Here is a 20644-nt window from a genome sequence, read left to right as displayed (position 1 = left end):
ATTATATTATTTTTGTAATAATACTTAAAAGTCAAATATAAATGTTTTCTAACTTTAAAAAATGAACATCAATAATTTAGTGGTAAAATACTCGCCTGTCACGTAGATCGTAGCCCGAGTTCGATTCCCGGTTGATACAGTAGATTTTCAACTTTAGATGACTTAACGCATTAATTTTCTTTTTTATGATGTTATTTTACTTTTTATTATTTTGCACAATACTCTGCACCACGCAAATTAAAAACGAATATAATTCCATTTTAATGAAAAACAATAGTTTTTACTATGAAAAATTACATTGTTATTATCTACTGTGTGCAGATAATTTATATGAATTATTGTAAGCATTTATAAATTATAATGCCAAGATAATAATTTAAGTATTTCTCTCCAGCTATATAATTTCTATGACTTTTTGAAAGATGTCATCGGCCTTTCAACCCGAGCAACATATTCAGCATATTCAAGCATTCTTATGGACTCAATTATACTTATTTTTTTTTTTACAATTTTTCTCGAAAACAAAGAGACACGTATGAATAAATGTTTAATAACAGGTAATACAATTATAAAATATCATTACGCGTGGGAAATAATACACGCGTTTAGAGCCAAATATTGCGATGGACTAATTATTTGCGTATGCAATTGTATACCGATTACGCATTTATATTGTTTTACAAAAACATAAATGTGGATTGATAATATAATAATAAGTTTTTATGATTATATATTATATAATATTGTTCTGTACAATGTACAGGTTCAATTTACGTTTATTATTTATAATTTGTAAAATTTGTTTAAGTGAACGTACGTATGATATAGATCATACACGCATATAAATGTATGACGACGTGGGCATTATAGAATCATCAATACTTGCAAAAGTTGTAAGTTCCAGGCGATAATGCGAAATATAAATGAAGTTTGGGAAATATCTTCCACCTGCGAGACTATGACATAATTTCAACTTCTATGTAGTATTATAATATCATACATAAAAAGTAAAATCTACAATAAGACTTGATATTGAAGGACAAGGTTAGTGATATATCATATGCGTACATAACATTATGTATTGAATTTGCTATTATACTAGCGTATATGATATATATGTAGGTATATACTAATATGCGTACACACTTTAACTTATTAAAGGACATTTCAAACAAACCAAGAGTAAACTCGAAACGTATTTTACGTTATTTATATGAAATAATCAAGTTTAACAACAAAAACAATTACTGAAATTACTTACAGTCGAATAGGTAGGTAAGTCAACATATTCATTAATAATAAATATGCATTTTAAGTATATCAAAACATTTTATAAGTAGGTACTTATATAAATGCAAAAATATGTTTTAACTAAGAATTTTATATTTTCTTGTCGTTAATATTTGTCAAACATTTATTTAGTTTCCAGGTCACAGAAAACAAATATTTGTTATAGGCGCTTAAAATAACGAAAATTTATATATCTATTCATTAATAAATTACCGAACTTTTACGATTTTATACTGTGTTAATACTTGATTTAACTAGTTCCAAGACAAATTAGTTCTCTAAAATCAAATATTTTCTATTGCACGTTACGCCATCAGTAACTTTATATTAAGATTTCAATACTTGATACTACCTATAATTAAATACATTTTTTAATTTTTATAAATATTAAAATACAATTTATTTTACATACATTTAATAAGAGCGGCTCAGTTTTTAAAACACGTATATCCCATATTTTTATATTATACCTATATATATATATTTGTTCATAGATCAGCTACGCGAAATCTATACCTCCTTAGGTATTTTTACATAGCTTTGTGCACTACATAGTATCTAGCAACAAAAAATTAATTGTTATGCATGTAATCTTTTGAAAAAAATCAAAATTACATAATAAATGATATTATATATTATTTAATTTTATACTCATTTACATTTTTGCATATAGTTTATAGTAAACCGCTTTAATTCATTTTTTGTTTTTACTATAATACTATATGTTTAATATGTTTTAAATATTTCATTGAATTTAAATAACACTTTAAAAAATTCTGTTTGAAAAAAAAATTGATTAAAATATTATTTTGACAAAAATAAAGTTTATGAAAATTTAATCTTGACCTAAAACAATAATCATAAAGCGGTGCAAACGAAATGCGTCCCAAGATCCCTTATTCATACGAATTGCGTCCCGATAATATTAAACAACTATACTAATTATGTCAAATATAAATACATTATTTTCTTTCCTAATTAATACAAAACTTAAGACTCAATAACAACATTAAATAAATATTATAAACATTATATTGCTTAAGGTAAGTTAAAAATATTGTTTTCGTCGTTAAACATAAAAATAAAAAAATAAAAAAAAAATAGTAAAAATATAAATTATGATGTGCAAATTATATATATGATATTAAAATATTATTTATGGCTCGGAAAAAATTTTAATGATACAGTTTTGACAAAATTAAAACGGACAAAACGTGTTATTTCGTTCAAGTCGTATTTTATCATTTCTTTTCTTAACAATTATTATTTTTAACATATTTCACATCTAATTTTCTTTATTAGACTACTATTGCGAATTTTTATGCAAGTATAATTTTGTATGTTTTTGAGTATAACAATAAAATTGTTGATATTTGAATGAGCAGAGTAAAACATACCATTAAATTATGAATGGAAAGCTTCACAGTTATTTGTTGTCCGTTTAATTGAACCTAGTAGTTTTTAAATATTATCGGGACGCAATTAATATGTAACGAATTACAATTTTTATATCAGGGACGAAATTCGTATGCAATCTCATAAAGGTTTAGACTATTTGAACAGATTTACTGTATATATATAGCAGATTCAATGTTAATATCATGTGATATTTTTTAGAAAATAAAGATATCATATTATTTATTGCTATTTTTGAGCAGTGAAAATGTTTGTAAAAGCTAAATTCATATATGCTAATCGAAGTATACTCTTTAGCAGGCTATATTTCGAGTAAACGATAACAATCTTGAATACATTTAATAATTTAAATGTTTAACATGTTAATGTTGTTCTCAAAACTTAAATTTCCATGTAAATAATACATACTTTTATATCTATTACCTTTAGTTAGCAAGTATATGAAAAATAAATCATGTTTTTGTAAAAATAAATGAAATATCTACATAATATCATATATTATACAAGCATTACCGCTAATTGTTTTTTTTTTTTAATGTACACAGAAATTGAAATAAATTGAATCTCAAACATTAAAAGTGTATTAACTTAACAACGTGTTTTTAATAGTTCCATTTCTTCTCATAATTATTTAAAAAGCGTTAATATTATATTATACATATAATTATATATTTTAAATATAATATACCTATGTATAATGTATATACTCTAATTACTTACTGTAGCCTACTGTGTGGTACTTTTTTAAAGTCTAGAATTATTTTTTTAGAACAAATTGAATTTATTCTGTAAACACGTAAATTCTATGAAATGTAAACATGATGAAACTACAGGAAATGCTACATTATCGAACTAAATATACACACTTTCTTTAAGTTAAATTTCAATTTCAATCATTTTTTATAATGTCAAAACAAAACTAAAAATTCGTAATCTACTGTATTATGTTATGAGGTTGATGGATTTAATTACGTGTATATATAATATATATACATAATACAAATAAGTTGTTTTAAATTTATTCAATATTATTCGATCAAAATAAAATTATTATAACTAATCGTTTTTTTTTTCAATTCATTATTTTATCTAGAAACTCTCTGACGTTGTAAGCGCATATGCAAAAAATACGACTTAAAATTAAATATAAACTTAATATTATACTGTACATAAGCCTACTGTGATATATATATATATATATATATATATATATATTATGATTATTATATCGTATATCCCGACCTAACAGTCCTTTACACGGTTTTTATTCTTTGTTTATTATATTTTAAACGTTCGTATTAATATGGTATAATTATATTATATTTATCAAAAGACTATTATAAAATAAGTTAAATTGTATTGTGTGCCATAATTACAGATATTAAATGGTGATCGATATTACATGATCGTTTAATATAACATGTATTTTATATTCGTAGATACCTGATATTAAAGGTCTCTGTTGCGCTCGTCCATTGGTCCGAATAATGCGTTTCATGCACGCGGACACGACCCTGGGCTTTTCGTTCATCGTTACAGAAAAGTCTCACGAAACGCGAATGATCAAAAACGGTGCCTACACTGCAATATTATAATAGGTATAGTTATATTATTGCGTACACAACGATGATGATTTTGTCACAGTGATTCGATGGCACATCAGAAAATAAGATTCGAAAACGTTCCACTACCATATAATATATTAAATGGATACCTACTACGAATTTGAAATACGATTTAAAGTATCTATCGCGATACGCCGTAAACGGTATTACAAACGTGGCCGAATGGAAACGGAACGTGAATAACGACGATGGTAAAATTATTAATAATAAAAACACAAAAAAATACGATTAAAAACCGGACGGCGCGTGCGTGATCGTGCTATTGCAGCGCCAACCCGACGTCCGACTGATGCCCGCGAAAACCGCGTGCCATGTGCGCGATGAAAAATAATTAAAAACACTTTAGGTACGTATTTATTATTATTTTTGCGTTGTTTTTTCCACCGCCGTGGCGGTTGGTCGAACGTCCTTCTCAATCCGAAAGATCCCACTCTCCTAGCCGAAACCCACCACACGTGCAGTGAATTGCAGTCTGCAGTCGCCACATTATATGTATACCTATGTATACACTATACACGTATTAAAATGATATATACGCATACTCATAGTATACTCATATAATATTTATTGTAATATAATAAAAATATAAACGAAGTTGTAATTAATTTTCCTTATCGACCCGCGGTGTCATAATAATAATTATTATACATTATTTATATACAGAGAGGTCGTGTGAAAACTGCATTAGTTTCGTTAATATTTAATAAAAATAATTATTGTGTGTATATATGTATTAAGTGGTCCGTTTTACTCGGGATACTAATTAGTAATCATTTCATTGTTAATTTTTTGTGATGTTTAATCAAGACAATTTTTTAAGATTTGAAATGATAATAACGAAATTTTTTTACTTAATAAATCTAATTTTTTACTATTTCTTATCAGAGTGATTTTTAAAAGTTATTTAAAAAAATTGTTCACTGACATTTATTGTATAGAAATAATTATTTGTACAGCCCTACAGCCTTATAAAGCATTCCATAAAGCGACTTTGATCAATTACATTTTCAAATAAAAAAAAGCGTGGACTTTTTCCTTTTATCTCAGACAATCATACAAATATAATTTTAATCGATTTTAACAGTTTTCACTTAATTTTTTTGATTCCGTAAATGCGGTTCCACAACAGCTGTAGTTTGAATTCGAATACCGTGACTTAGTCCTACCTTAAACTATTCAAAGCACCCAAAAATTAAAAAAAAATAGATTTTTTATTTAATTAATTAGTTTATTTTGTGTATAATAGAACATTTAAGTATCATGTGACATATTATATGCTATATTTGATATTATATCTTTTATAAAAAAAAAAAAAAAAAAAATGTATATACATATTTAAAATCAGTTACCTAATTATTTGTGAAATGCACTGTATAATATATATATATAATCAGAATAATTATGTTTTTACTAAATTTTAAAATGAAATAAAATTGTAAGTAAAGTTGTATAATATATAAACTTCGTGAGTGTTCTATTTCACTCACTTTAATTCAACTCATCTAAATAATTTTAAATATTTAAAAATAACATTTTTTTTTTTTCAAAATTCAATTAGATTCATCTGCATATTTTTTTTTAATTAGCATTCTGTTTAGAAAAAGTATAGATTACTATTAAAAAAATGTATAAAACCTAAAAATCTCTATGATAAAAGTAGTTATAATAGGTTATTGCTAATCAATTTTTACTATAATATGTTATTATTTATTGCAATTTAAAGATAATAAAACCCTAAATTATACATATGCAACTTATACAAATTTACTAATTTAATCTATATTGGTCAAGTTCCTTGAAAATAATTTACTTTACCACAATAATTCAATTAAAAACTTTTCAGTATAAAAAATTAATTGAGCCAATTATCCAAATTTTAAAATTAATTCAAAATGGAAATTGTATAACATATAAATAATATTTCATTAGTAAAATGTATTTTTTTGCTTAGACCATTTAGGTGGTATATAATGATAGTATGTTATAAACTTATATGTTATAAATTATCTAAAAATAATTCAGAAAGATATCCAAATTACGACCATCGTTAAAGGCTTATCAAATTATTAGAATTCGAAAAATTATACTCTCGAACTTTGAAGAAGTATAACAACTAACGGTTTAAAATCAATGAATTTAATATAATATATAAATATTATATTCTTATAGCTCTTTACAACTAAACTAAAATGTATGTGAAATTTTTATTTTGCAACTTACTGAATGCCATTTAATTTTGTTGATACTATTTTTAAACATAACCTATTATTTAGAACTATTGAATATTTTCTTTAAGGAGTTTTGTATAGGCAATGTTTTTTGACTACGTGTAAATATATTAGTAGTTATCATCAGGTAATACATTTTTTGGTTTTTTTTTCAAACCTTTTTACAAGAAATATTGATCACAGAGATATATTATTTTAATTACATCAAAATTAAATTAAGATCGCTCAGAATTAAAAATAAAACGCAAAGAAATTATTGTCGTACATCTTATACACTACTGCAATACTGCATATCTTTCTGCTATTAAATATTAATAATGCTAAATTTTAATATTTATAGGTATGAAAACTGTTTTAAATGTTTTTATGGAACGGGAATCAATCAAACATTATATCGTTTGATAGAAAGGGAAAAAATATACATTTGGTGAAAACGATTGCCGTAGATAATATAATACGTATTTAAATATTACGTAAACGAGCTATAGGTACTACTTTCCTACATATACATACATCACTGCAGATGAGATATTGTCAACAGGCATATAAGTATAAGGATTAAGATAGATGGTAAAAGAACAAGTTGTGAGTCCGGATTACAGTTAAACTTCTTGGACAAATCCTATATTGTATAATATTAGTACCTATTTACTCTTATTATAAATTCAACGTATAATCACTCAAAAGCAAATAAAACTCGAAATGAAACGCCATTCTTGTGGAAATCTCATATCAAAAGAAAATTCCAAGTAATATTACGCAGATACGAGCCTATTAAAACTTCGACTGATGTGCGGACTCTAACAATGAGTGGTTTTAAGGGATGGCACAAAGGTTTAATCCTTTTCTCTTTTTTTCGGCGACGAACGTCATCGACGCGTGTCGCGTTTGTCATTATGCGCATTACATGGTGACAATGCGGCATGCGCAACGGATCACATCGATTTTTTTTGAACAGAAATTCAGACAAAGCTCTACAATAATTTATTATTTTAGAGAAGATTATCACAAAGATTTTTTATAATCGTTATTAGATAGTCATTTATACATAATATATGCTTAATGCTATTTATATTTGTCGTAAAACTTTTGTGTACATAATACATAATATAATAATAATAATAATAATAACACGTGCTATAAATCTCAGTGCGCATAATGATGTTTTCAATTTTTTTTGAGTAGTGAGAAGAATATATAAATTAGTTGCAAAATGTAATTGCCCATAATACCCATTTACATATCCCCTAAAAAAAAAAAATTAAAAAAAATGCTCATGCGTGTTTTTCATCTCCTCTTGAAATTAATTATTAATTATTTTTACCAATTCATTGCTTTTTCATTTCACTATCGCACCCTATATAGTAACAACCGTATTGTTCGTATTATTGAATACTCGTGTATGTGTGTGAATATTAAATAACTATAACTATTATAAATATTTTTATGCAAGTATATATATAAAATATTATGTATTATATCATAATATATACAACGTGTATTATATTTATACATTCGAGGTGTACCACCGCTACCATCATCTGATGAGGGTTAGGTCCTATAGTCACCACCGTATCATATGACGTTTTTTTTTCTATATCAGATGGAAAACCATTCACGAGGATAACGCGAACGGACAGCTCGCCGGGCGAGTATAGCCGCTCAGGTATGATATCCCGCCAGTATTCTCCGTCCTGTACTGTCCACACATGTATGTATATATAATATATATATACATATATATGTTTGTGTGTGTGTGTGTGTGTGTGTGTATAAGCATATAAGCATATCGTGTATACTTAAAGCGTATATATCATATTCATACATGCGTCATAAACATGTGATGACGACGATATAAATCATATTATAATGTTAAATCTATATTGTTTACAGTAATAAAACCTGCGAATATAGAGGAGCAAAATAAACAGCTATACCCTGCAGCAATAGAGATAGGTTCTATAGGTGCGCGGCGATATTTCGAATCGGCTTTAGGCGTATGTACGAAGTACAAACATGATGACTGGCGATAGAATAATGGCAACAGAAGAGTACATTATTGGAAAATATTGCCGCAAAATTCAATTTTATCAAAATCTTCTGATAAAAACAATTGAAACCCCTACAGAATAATTTGAAATTACATTGCACACACATTCTCAACAATTACTATAATTACGACAACTTAATATGCATTGCGTATAAAAATACATTATTTTAATTATTTATTTATTTGGTGATGCATTGATTTTCTTTATATTTTGGCGATTTGGTGATTAATGATTATACAAATATTAGATAGAAATCCTTAATATACGTATATTTATATTATAAATAATTATTTATCATGTAGGTATAATAATCGTATTACATATCATATCAACCATTACTACAATAAAATCGATTAACTTCTTACGGATCGTTTTAGAAAATAGGACCTCAGGCTGGCTGGCCCGCTTACTTTATTTTCTCTTAAAAATAAATTTTATATATTTTCCAATTATATTAATTCAGATTATGTTTTACATATTTTTAATTGTTTCCACACGTTTCAAACTTTGTAAACAATAATATTTTCACAATTTTTTTTACACACTAGGCTTTAAAATATTTTATAATAGTCTTTTATTTAAGTAATTTATTATGTTGGTGTTTCCAACTGGCCTGACCATTTTCATTGTATGACATTTACTTAATTCATATAGCTTTATGTTAAAATAATCAAATATATATTATAGGTTGTTGTTTTTTTGCTTCTAATTAAAGTTTTAAGTGATGACTAGATTTTTAAAATGCATTTAGTATTCATTTATATTATAATTTTTGGTCATAAATGATTTTTTCAAGATTAAGCCTAAATTTTTATCAATTTTTATTATTGTATTTTTTTTTTTGGTACTCACTGTATCATCATCATCATTGTCATCGAGCTTTACGGTGAGCAGCGTGTTTAATTTTTCGCCATAATAAATGGCCGCGTTAATTCACGATTTTCATCTTGTTATAATTATATGATCTGGTGTTAAACATACCTCTGAAGTCTATTTTTTAAACATTTCAAATCTAATATAGGTACGTTTTTAAATATTTTTTTCAATTTGTGATTACTTTGTCTACAGTAGTGGTCACGAATCTGTTCTGCAATTATATGTAAGTCATATGCTGCGCATGCTGCGCATGTTGCATATATTGTTTTTGAATAAAAAATTTTTCATTAAAAGTGTTTTCCAGCTTTTTTTCTTGTATAGTACTGCGTTTAATAAAAATAATGGTACATGAGTGTCGTATTCCTTCTGGTCATAATTTGTACATCGATTTGTCGAAAACTTTACTGATCATAAAAAGTTGGTTTTTTTTAATTGTTCCAAGTGTAAGAAAAATATGGATCCAGAACAAGTTCAATTTCCAGATTTAGATATCACTCTACTATTTTTATCTGTAAAATATAATAATTATCAAATGCTATAAAATTCAAGCCCTGCTAATTACATACATAAGAAAACTTATATCATAATAATCATATAGGTACGTTTAGAATACCTTAACATAGATTTCAGTGTAAAAATGAACCCCTTGAAGCCATGACATAGCGGTACAGCCTTGGCCGTCAATATATAAACCTGCAGCTATTATTATTGTACATCTCTACCTACTCGTGTTTTATTGACAATAAAACAGATTTTGATTTTACGCGGTCTTTGTGTCTGCACTCGGCGGCCAGTTTATATTGTATTATATGACAACTGTGCAGTTATACATATATACATATATATGAATATAAGCCGTCTTTGGCGGTTTTAAATGTTTTTTACGACTGTATATAGGTAATGTATTAACTTTACAAGTAATTTATTATGCACATCAATATATTCTAGATAGTCAAGATTGTACGTACGATTTTTAGGCGTATACCACGTTATATGTATTACGGTAGGTATAGTAGGTATATTAAGTTGTTCAATTTTCAAAAAATCAAAACACTCAATTTTTTGTTATAGTAATATCATTTGATCTGTCCGTAGAAAACTTGTAAAATTATAGACTATTATAATACAGAAACCAAATAGTCAAGCATTTAACTTTTTTTGGGGCAGGATAATGAAGATTTATCGTAACTATTGTGAGATCATTAAAAACGAAAATAATAAAATTAAAATTTTTTGAATTTTAAAAATGATTTCTGAGTAGAGATAGTGAAAACCGTCGATTACAAGTACTTATTGACGATTGTACACTGTATATACTGTTTGAATTAATATTAATTTAAAACAATTATTACGTTTAATATATAATATTATGTTAAAAGTGAAATACAAATATATATCATTATTTTATACAATTTACACGATTAAATGTTATGGCTTATAAAGTCACGAGTAATACAATTTAAATGTAAAAAAAGACGCACACAACCACTGTAAAATCAACACATTTATCACTCCGCTCAGAATCTAAAAAGTTTCAAGAGTCTATATACTATACAGACTTATGCATACTTATTATGCGTCGGGTAATTGTTCGTGTGCATATCATTGTATTGTATTATAAATCAATACATAAATTTATGAAATGCATGCTCGCCACAGGTATCTATAATATAATATAATACGGATATTGCACTTCTCAAAGAGTGGTTTAATTATCGAGCGTTTGACGATGAAAGGAATGAGACAACACGCTGAACGTCATATGAAAATTTCAAATTTACACGTACGTCGTGTGATCCTTACATCTAGTATGAAAACAATACGTGTTTTATTAAATAAAATTTACCTATATAGCTATATAAACACCCTTGTCCCTTTAAACAACACTCGGTGAATTGCGAATTGTTGAATTATTTCTTTGCGACGACTTCATATTTTACAGCGCTAAGATGATGAATATATTTATCCACGTATTCAGCATTATGAGTAACATTTATTAGATACGATACGATTAAACCAACACACTAGGTCAGAATTGGAAGAGTTCACAACCACTTTGGTTTCATACTCTTATCACAGTAAAAATTTTCAGAAAATATTAACTTTAATTTGTATTTTTTTAAGAAGAATATTTAAATGCACTTAAAAACTTGTAGTATATAAGTCTTGAATTTATTTAAAATCTATGTCATTATAAAACGATTCTTCAATAAGTGTTTATAAATCAAAAGAAATTGAATCTATCTAGATGAAAATTTGATAACAGATTATCTGTATTATGATAACTAATGAATACATATATACCTATACAATCATCATTTTTTAATCTAAATAAAATTATTATTGTTTAAAATAAATATTTCATAATGTAAAAGTAAGATTTTAACGCTACTGAACGCTCTTTTAATTTTGTTCACAAATATATTCATTGTCGGACAGCGTTGTAATTTGTCTATGCCGCAGAGAAATTACATAAACGTGTTAGGCATAAAACTGATAAAAGACATCAATTGCCAGGAGTCGCAGCAGTTACTATACATAATTTTTAAGCATTCTTATTGAAACAGTATTCGATTTCACCGTCAAAATGGTCGTATTGTTATAAATTATAATAATATGTGCAATGCATATTTATATGTATTTCGACGTGCACTTACGTCGTCGTATGGTTTAGTATTAACGACTTTCTGTCGGTAAATAAAAGATTTACGATTTATACGTTATTCTGTATGCGTTTAGTACAATATGTACATAATAGAAAAGTATAAAATAAACGGATAGGTACCATAAATATGAATGACCTAAGAAACGGTGTAAAAAAAAAAAATTATTCCGCGAAACACCAAATATATATGGGCACTGATGCATTTATATAGATCAGGATTTCTTAATATTTTTAGGGTCATGGACCCCTTTAAGATACTAATACTAGTAATACTTGATATATTTAAAAAAAATAATAGCCACAGACCTCGGTTGAAAGGATAATATTGAGTTGTATTTAAAAATGTACGTAAGTCAAAAAATATATATTGCTATACTAATATTATGCCCATCAGACAAACTTTGAAACGTCTCTTAAAAGGCAACAGAGATTCTAGCTAACTCCGAAAATTACTTAGCAAAATTAAATGTTTGAATATAAACATACTGATCTCTCCCCCCCCCCCACAAGAAGTACCAGCTATAGCTTAATTTTGTTTGTTGATTTGCAAATTTTAAATCTTGGAGTCACTACTCACTAGTAATACCCAAAAATGGCCTAGCAACATATTTCAAATTTTTAATTACAATTTATATTGAAATAATTTTTCAGTGTCAAAAACTTAATTGATACTGTTACTAAAATAATTATGTTATTTGAATATTGAATACACTATGTAAGATAATAAAGTAATATTACTCGAAATTGTATTCATTTAGATAATAAACTTTGAGCACAAGAATATTAAAATATTTTAAATTTTTAAACAACTATCGTCTATCGGAGTTTGATATCTTATATTGTTTGTGAATATATTATAATAAAAATATTTTTTTGGAAATTTTCAATTAAATATTATAAGTGAAATACATTTATAATCTAGAATTATTTTTTATATTTTTTTATTAGCTTACACAAATAATTAATAACAATAAATTAAATAACTGAATACCTGAATACTATATTATATGCATACAGAGATGTATGTAGTATGCAACTGTCAGCTCCTACAAAAGACTCATGGAGATAATAAATAATGGCAATAATATAAACAACACTTAAAGATGTTTTTTCGCATCTAGTTGTCATATACATTAACTCGATGTTCAGCGGGTAATGTTCGTAAAACGGGCAGCACATGCCATGCATCGGTCTGGAAATGAACAAGATTCATTTCAGCACTACACATCCAAACACGCGACTGTGAAAAACAAAAAAAAAAAAATAAAACACAAAAACACAAAAACGGCGTGACCAAGAATTGGACGGTAAAGATGGTCTCCGTGAAAACGGTTCGCGGTAACTTGCAGAAATACGGACAGACCGAAAATATTGCGGTTACCCGGTCGCCGTGAGTATACCGTAAACGATACGCGGTCGGCGGTCACTTCAGCAGTGATGCTTATACCTCAGTCAGAACGCGCGGATTTTGAACCTCCGCTGGATTTCGCCAATAAACATTTCAGTGCCAACTTTCCAAGTGCATCCGCCCAAAAATTCAACAGTGAAAATCTATAAATGTGCGTTTTGGTGACCGCTGTAAGCTCGACCACGTAGGTATTTAACGCTGTTCACTGTCCATACCATTTTATGTAAGTACGGCCATAAACACACGATGTCACGGTGAGCAGGTTACCACGATATTTTCAGTTGGTCATCTAACCTTACCAATATTCACATTTTCCTTGTGCCAGGACCAAAGTCCACAACCGCCGTTTCCAAATTTTCTGTATATTATCTTTACAATAGTACATATTATAGTATAATTTAATACAATGTATGTAATAATAATAGTTTAGAGGTTTGTATAAATCAAATAATCTAATTCATACAATAGTAACAATCGTATACTTCCTTTATCCTTAGCCACCTTTTGTAGACTTAACGCGGTGCAACATTGTTTGAAGTTAAAACCAAAATATATGCTTTATAAATCATATCCACATATTTTGTATTTGTCTTGATCGAAATGATTCGTAAGAAATGTGGTTCTTTTGTTGACAATCATGAATTCGTATACAATTTGATTTTTCTCGCACTATAACACTTGTGCAAAACGTACAGTAGGTACTAGCGTGAGAAGTTCTCATTGATAACCGATGAACCCATAGATATCTAACATTTTAAGGGGGAAGGCAAAATAATACAAAAAAATCTCAAATTTAACCTAAATAAAGGTATTTTGTTATTTCATTATATATATATATGCTGAGATAACAAACGTGCTTTAATTACAATTAAAAATAAATAATTGCTATTATTTATAAAATTAAATTTATATTTATATTAAGTTTTAATAAGTAGAGGAAAAAAAATACAATCAAATGGATTATTCGGTATCAGTAAATAAAAACTGCATATTTCTTCGTTTTATTCATTTCGTTCTAATGCAGCTAAACAATTTATTTGTTTAAGTAATAAAATCATGATTATATTTATCAAATTATAAGTTAATATTATTTTTGTCACGTTATCTCACAAAAAATTAATATTTTATTTGTTGTCATAGGCGGTTACAATTAGTTAAATAAAATAATTATTATAATTATTTATAATTTTAAACTTGCATTAATTAGATTTTGTTCGAAATAACCCAAATAACTGTATTAAAAATGTGTGCAGTCTAAATTTAATAGAATTTAAGAAGGGATTTAATTTTTTGAAAAACAACGCCGTTCTGGATCAGCTTAGTATTTAATGATAATCTTTAAATACTTTTTATTTTTATTTTTAATCTAAAACGTTGTAGTTATTATTTTTAAGTCTTTTTGTTGAATATTTTTTTTGATATAAAATTCTAGACTTTGGAATACGTGAATTTTAGGCCCATCAGACGTTCAACGCATGATAGGTTATGGCTTTGATACGTATCACAACAGTTATACAATAAACCTAATATGACAAAATGTTTACAATTATGTAAATCAATATACATATATATTATGTACAAAATTTATACTTGATTAGATAAGACAATATTTAAAACAAAAAATACGTATCACAAGTAGTACATTTAATAATACAATAATATATCAATAAATCAACAAATTACAATAATAATATTAATAATTATACATAAGTAATATAAAGAAGTATAATAATTTTGATTTTCTATGTTAATAGTACACACACTCGCGGGACACGCGTACATATAAAACGTATATTAAAATTAATAGTAAATATACAATACAACATTATAATATTACAAGGAAAAGAAAACGATGAGATACGTCGGAATGCGCGTGCCGAGGAATATTTTGACGCGCTTTAATGTAGACGAACGAAAAAGGCAAATGATTTCGAAACCGTTTCAGTGATCGCGCGTGTGATCAATAATACGTCATATTACAATACGATATCATGATCAGCTAGTAGTGTATTGGTTCGTGATCTTTATTGAGCGTTCAACAGTATTAGTTAGGTTATGTAAACATTATGATCTACACAGCAGTTGTCACTGAAGGGATGTACGACGTTCTGTAGTGGGAGACTTCCACAAGAGATTTTCCTATACGGCTATACCTCGTTTGAAATTTCAAGTTAAATAATATTGATTTCACAAATCATTTGATTTTGAATTTTTGCGACAAAAATTAAATTTCTCAATACAGCCAAAGCATTGGTTATGGAAAACAATAAGTCAACTTAAAAGTCTCCGGGTTTATATAATGATACTAATTTCAGAGTGGTCTTTGTTTTAGCTCTAAATACATCACTGCATCCCCGGTGACACTGTTTTTTTTTTCAAAATTCTTATTGAATCGATATGACAATTACAGGCTAGTATAACATTTTTTAACAAGAATCCGAGTTTACGAAAAAGTCTTTTACGGTAATTTTGAAATAATTTATTACAATGCGATTTGTCACAATTAAAAAAAAAGTTTCGTTTAGCATTCTACGAAAAAAGGTCTATACATCTCGATGAATAAACTTTTGAAATTCAGCGCAATCGAATAGGTACGGATAATGTTTATTTCAATGTTTCAAACAATCTCGTTAGGGATCAAAAGTAGTCTTCGAAATAGTCGCATTACGCATATCGTACAAAATACGATTTCGTTCTACATTATAGGTGGGGGGGGGGAGTTTATCCACTCGCTCACCATAATAAACCGTTGACATTAAAATATAGATGATAAAAATAATAATAATAATAATAATAATAATAAAAAAAAAATGATAATATTAATAAGTTTAGCGCCACCATTCTTGAAACGGTATGAAAACACACAGTCATACAGTCAACGATATAATATTAATTATTATTATAGCTACACAGGACCTGCGACGCTATAAATCCTTAGCATCTGATTTATGCGCGATAGTCGTCTGTAGAAGTAATAAAAATAACTGACGACGTCGCCGCCGCCGCTGATCAGTAGGGCCGCCAGACGGCCAAGTCGGTGTGCTGTTGCTGCTGTTGCTGTCGGTCACTGTACCGGCCACCGATGGGTATGATGTCGCTCGCCTGATGGTGTTCGTCGAGCGGTACGGCGGGGGGTGGCGGTAACAGTCCGATTTCGATGCCGCGCGCGTTCACTCCTCCGCTGCCGGCCGCGTTGATCGCTAACTGTGCGGCCGGATTGCCGGTGGCCGCCACCGCCGCCAACGCAGCCACGTCGTCCACGACGTACTGATGATGATGGTGGTCGGCCGCGGACGGGTCCTTGATGCTATTGTTGTTGTTGTTGTTATTGTTGTTGATGTGCAACTGCTGCAATTGTTGTTCGGCCGCGGACGACGGCGCGTGCAGGTGCAGGTGTATCTGGTTCTGGTTCACCGTCGAGTACAGGTGCGGGTACAGCACCATCGTGGTGGGTGGTGGCACGGGCGGCGGTTCGGCAGTCATCTGCACCGGATGGTGCGGCGGCGGCGGCGGCGGTGGCGGTGGGACCACTGCCCCGTTGTACTGGTACGCGACCGCGGCCGAATGGTGATGGTGGTGATGGTACGACGACGGATGATGGTGATGGTGGTGTTCCGCGGTCGGCCAGGACGACGGGTAATAGCTTCCGCCGACGCCTGTTTCCACTGCGTCCTGGTGATGGAGCACCGGTTTTAAGAGTTCCTGTTGGTGGTGTTGTTGTTGTTGTTGTTGGTGGTGGTGGTGGTGCTCGTGTTGTTGTTGTTGGTGGTGGTGTTGGTGTTGTTGGTGCGAACCGCAATAGTCGGCCATGTGATTGTTTTGCTGGACTTCCTGATGACTGCCTACGTACACTGTAACACAGACGAAAAAAAAAGAAACCGTATTTTATTAATGACGGACAAAAACAGTAAATGTTTAGAATAATTGATAAAAAAAAAAGTATTAGAATTTATACGATAAAAGCAAACAATATCATTATAAAAACTAAAGCATTATATTATTATAGTATTTAATGACAGCTATTCGAAAAAGAATACTAATAATACAACGTAGCAAGTGTAGTACACACAGTAATAAACCAAGTTTCCTCTTCATTTTTTTCTTTTTAAAATAAATGTATTCAAATTCTGATTTTTTTAATTTCTAATATTTAAGGAATTATTTCTGAGGAAGTACCTATAAACTTCTTTCAGTTTTTTAATTTTTATAACATAAATCAATTATGCGTCCAATATAAATAAAAATTATTTAAAGTAAATATGGTGTTAATGATTGTATCTGGTTTCAAGGTGAGAAGGTCAAAATGATGCTTTTATAACCCTCATCATACTGTTATTCTTTTGAAAAGCGCTAAAACAATACTATAAATCAATGAATAAATACATACATGAAAAAATGTACGTACATCGTCGATATCGTGGTCATTACATCCAATTTATATGACTGATGGGTGATTGTCGACGGACAGTAGTACAATAGATAAATCTTGTATTTATATAAATAACTGATCAAAAAACATAGATTTATATCTCGTTAGAGAGCAAATAATATTTTATATGATAAGTAAATTAGATGCAATCTATTCCGTTCACACATAATTTCAATATATTAAATAGGTCTACCTATATAAAAGACGGGACCACAACATTTATGTTTGTAACCTACGCGTATATGTATAACCGAACCGACTGCTTTGGGACGAACGTGTATATTATGGCGTTGACGTACTTATGTCTTAAATAGTATATCATAATATATCATATTATATGTTATGAGTGTAAATTTAACGCATTAATATATCAGTCTCTCGGCGAGTTTTAATTCCGTTGCCAATAAGTTCCATTTTTTTTTTTTTTTTTTACAGAAACTCAAGTAATTATCAGGGGTACACGTGGGTTCGCAGATGACTACGAAGACGATCTCATTACGATTTACAGGATGATTTATGAACAGACACACACGTTACACACGGTCGTAATAGATGGTTTATATAATAATAACGTATTATTATATCATACGAAAACGATATAAAATATATTAATGACAGTTATGACACCCTCCGGTCACGATAATGTACCACACACGGGAATAATTGTATTATAGACATTCAAACACCAATCGGGCGTAGGTAGTAGGAGAAATCTGACGGTCGATCAAATGATTTCTTCACGTAAAATATTATTGTATGTTTTATTATATATGCTATCGTTGTTATAAATACATACGTCACCGAATACCTATAATACTTATAATTAACAATTATCAATGGATACAGATTACAAATAACAAAAAAAAAAGGTTTAGTCAAATTTTAAACGTGCTGACGTGCTGTAATTTCCAAGAAAAAAAAATCAGCAGATATAATATTATGCCAATTTTTAAATTATTTCGTCATGGTAAACGTCTTTAACCCGACACTATTATTTATTACGAGTATTATTTGCAATGTAAATACCAACAATTTTACTCCTCATCTATGGTAGATACTGACGACACTGTACAATATAACATTTTTGTATTTTTTGTTTTCATACGTCTCTACTCTCCAATAACTTGAACACTAACTGTCCAATCTTTACGATGATGGATTGAACAAATATAAATATTTTAAATAACAGACCACGTCAAGCACATCTCCATGTCAAACCCGTACTAATATCTACACCAAAATATTTCTTAACGGTGAAATGCGCCTACAATGTTATTATACGATCCATTTAAATCCATTCCACTATAGAAAAGTACTTAAACTAAATGTTTATTACTGTTAAAAAACAATGAAATATTGCAATGAGGAAATATTAAGTTTGTTTTTAAAAATTTGTTGCAATTTTAAATTCACCAATAATCATGAATTTGTTTTAAAAATTAATAGATTTGTCGTAAAAGTTATAGAAATGCATAAATTTGTAGCTAATAAATCAATAAATTAATACATAATTTTTTTTCAACGATTTAATCATCAAAATTTTTAAAAATTTATGGAAAAGTAAATGATAACTTTTCGAAATTAGTAAATTAATAATTATTTATGTGTTTTAAGATGTATTTTATGTTGTAATTTTACACTAGAGTAGTTAGTCGATTGCGATGTGTAGTTACAATTTTCATGTATACATTTCAACCTTGTCTACATTACAATGTATTTATATACAAGTACCTACTATCTATCTACCTGTATATAACCTAATATTATACCATTTAATTCGAACGACTGACCCGAGTTTTAGGATGAAATACAGAAGATTTTTGCAATTTGAGAGCTTCTGAAGATATATACGTACACACACACAAATATATACTATGTATGTATATAGTTCATGAACATATAAAGACCTAATGTAACTAATATACATATATAAATGTGTGTGTGCGGATGTGCGTATAACCATCGCGTGACGAACACACGCGACGTCGATCTTTCTTAAATATACGTAGGTATAATAAAAAATATGATATTTTTGAGAGCTAATTTGCAGTAATCGATGCGCCCGTCCACATTTTGTATATTGTTTATCATTAAAATATCTACATTATATATGGTGCATAATTGTATCATAATATTAAAATAGTACATAACGTATTTTTACTGATCTCGTGCGTTTATATACGGCTTTAATTTATACCCACAGTAAATAGTAATATTGTTTATAATTTTCCTGAGTGCACTAAAATCATATACTATTTAATGTCATTCATGATTAACATATTTTTATTACCGTGAAACCAACTCAAATATTTTCCTTTACTTGCCTTGTCTATAGAATTTGTGAGTATAAAATATTCGATTCAAATCAATAATTTTACTTTTAAGATAATTTAGCCCGTGAATTATAGTTTTGCAGTAAGCTAACTAATTAAGAATAAATTTATCTCAGATTCAATAGATGAAAAGAGAAAACCAAAATTGATTGAGATAATCTTATATGACATAATATATTATAATTTATAAGTTGCCCTAACCTTGCCCAAATATGTACGTTATACCGATTTCCAAGGATATCTATTCTAAATTCATTAAAATTTAACACGACCGTCCGGGTCAGGCGTGTTCATGGTATAAAGTCACAAAGGTAATATACTAA

The 20644-nt window shown here is 28.6% G+C and overlaps 2 protein-coding genes across 3 annotated transcripts in view; both read right to left on the bottom strand.

Moving 5' to 3' along the window:
* The window catches only part of LOC112597703, a 39094-nt gene extending 34463 nt beyond the window's left edge, over positions 1–4631 (bottom strand). Inside the window, exon 1 of the mRNA XM_025343872.1 lies at positions 4150–4631. Coding sequence (XP_025199657.1) covers positions 4150–4237 — 88 coding nt within the window. The 5' untranslated portion in view covers positions 4238–4631. The remainder of the gene's footprint in view (positions 1–4149) is intronic.
* Positions 4632–15311: 10680 nt separating this feature from the next.
* Positions 15312–20644, bottom strand: part of LOC112597847 (protein lozenge-like) — a 40062-nt gene continuing 34729 nt past the window's right edge. For both annotated transcript variants that reach the window (XM_025344077.1, XM_025344078.1), the window contains exon 5: positions 15312–17410. In XM_025344077.1, the coding sequence (XP_025199862.1) occupies positions 16569–17410 (842 nt within the window). In that variant the 3' untranslated portion in view covers positions 15312–16568. The remainder of the gene's footprint in view (positions 17411–20644) is intronic.

The sequence above is a fragment of the Melanaphis sacchari genome, unplaced genomic scaffold (genome assembly GCF_002803265.2).
Source record: "Melanaphis sacchari strain LSU unplaced genomic scaffold, SCAv2.0 Contig43_pilon_pilon, whole genome shotgun sequence".
NCBI lineage: Eukaryota > Metazoa > Arthropoda > Insecta > Hemiptera > Aphididae > Melanaphis > Melanaphis sacchari.
This window is presented reverse-complemented; position numbering and strand designations above follow the sequence as displayed.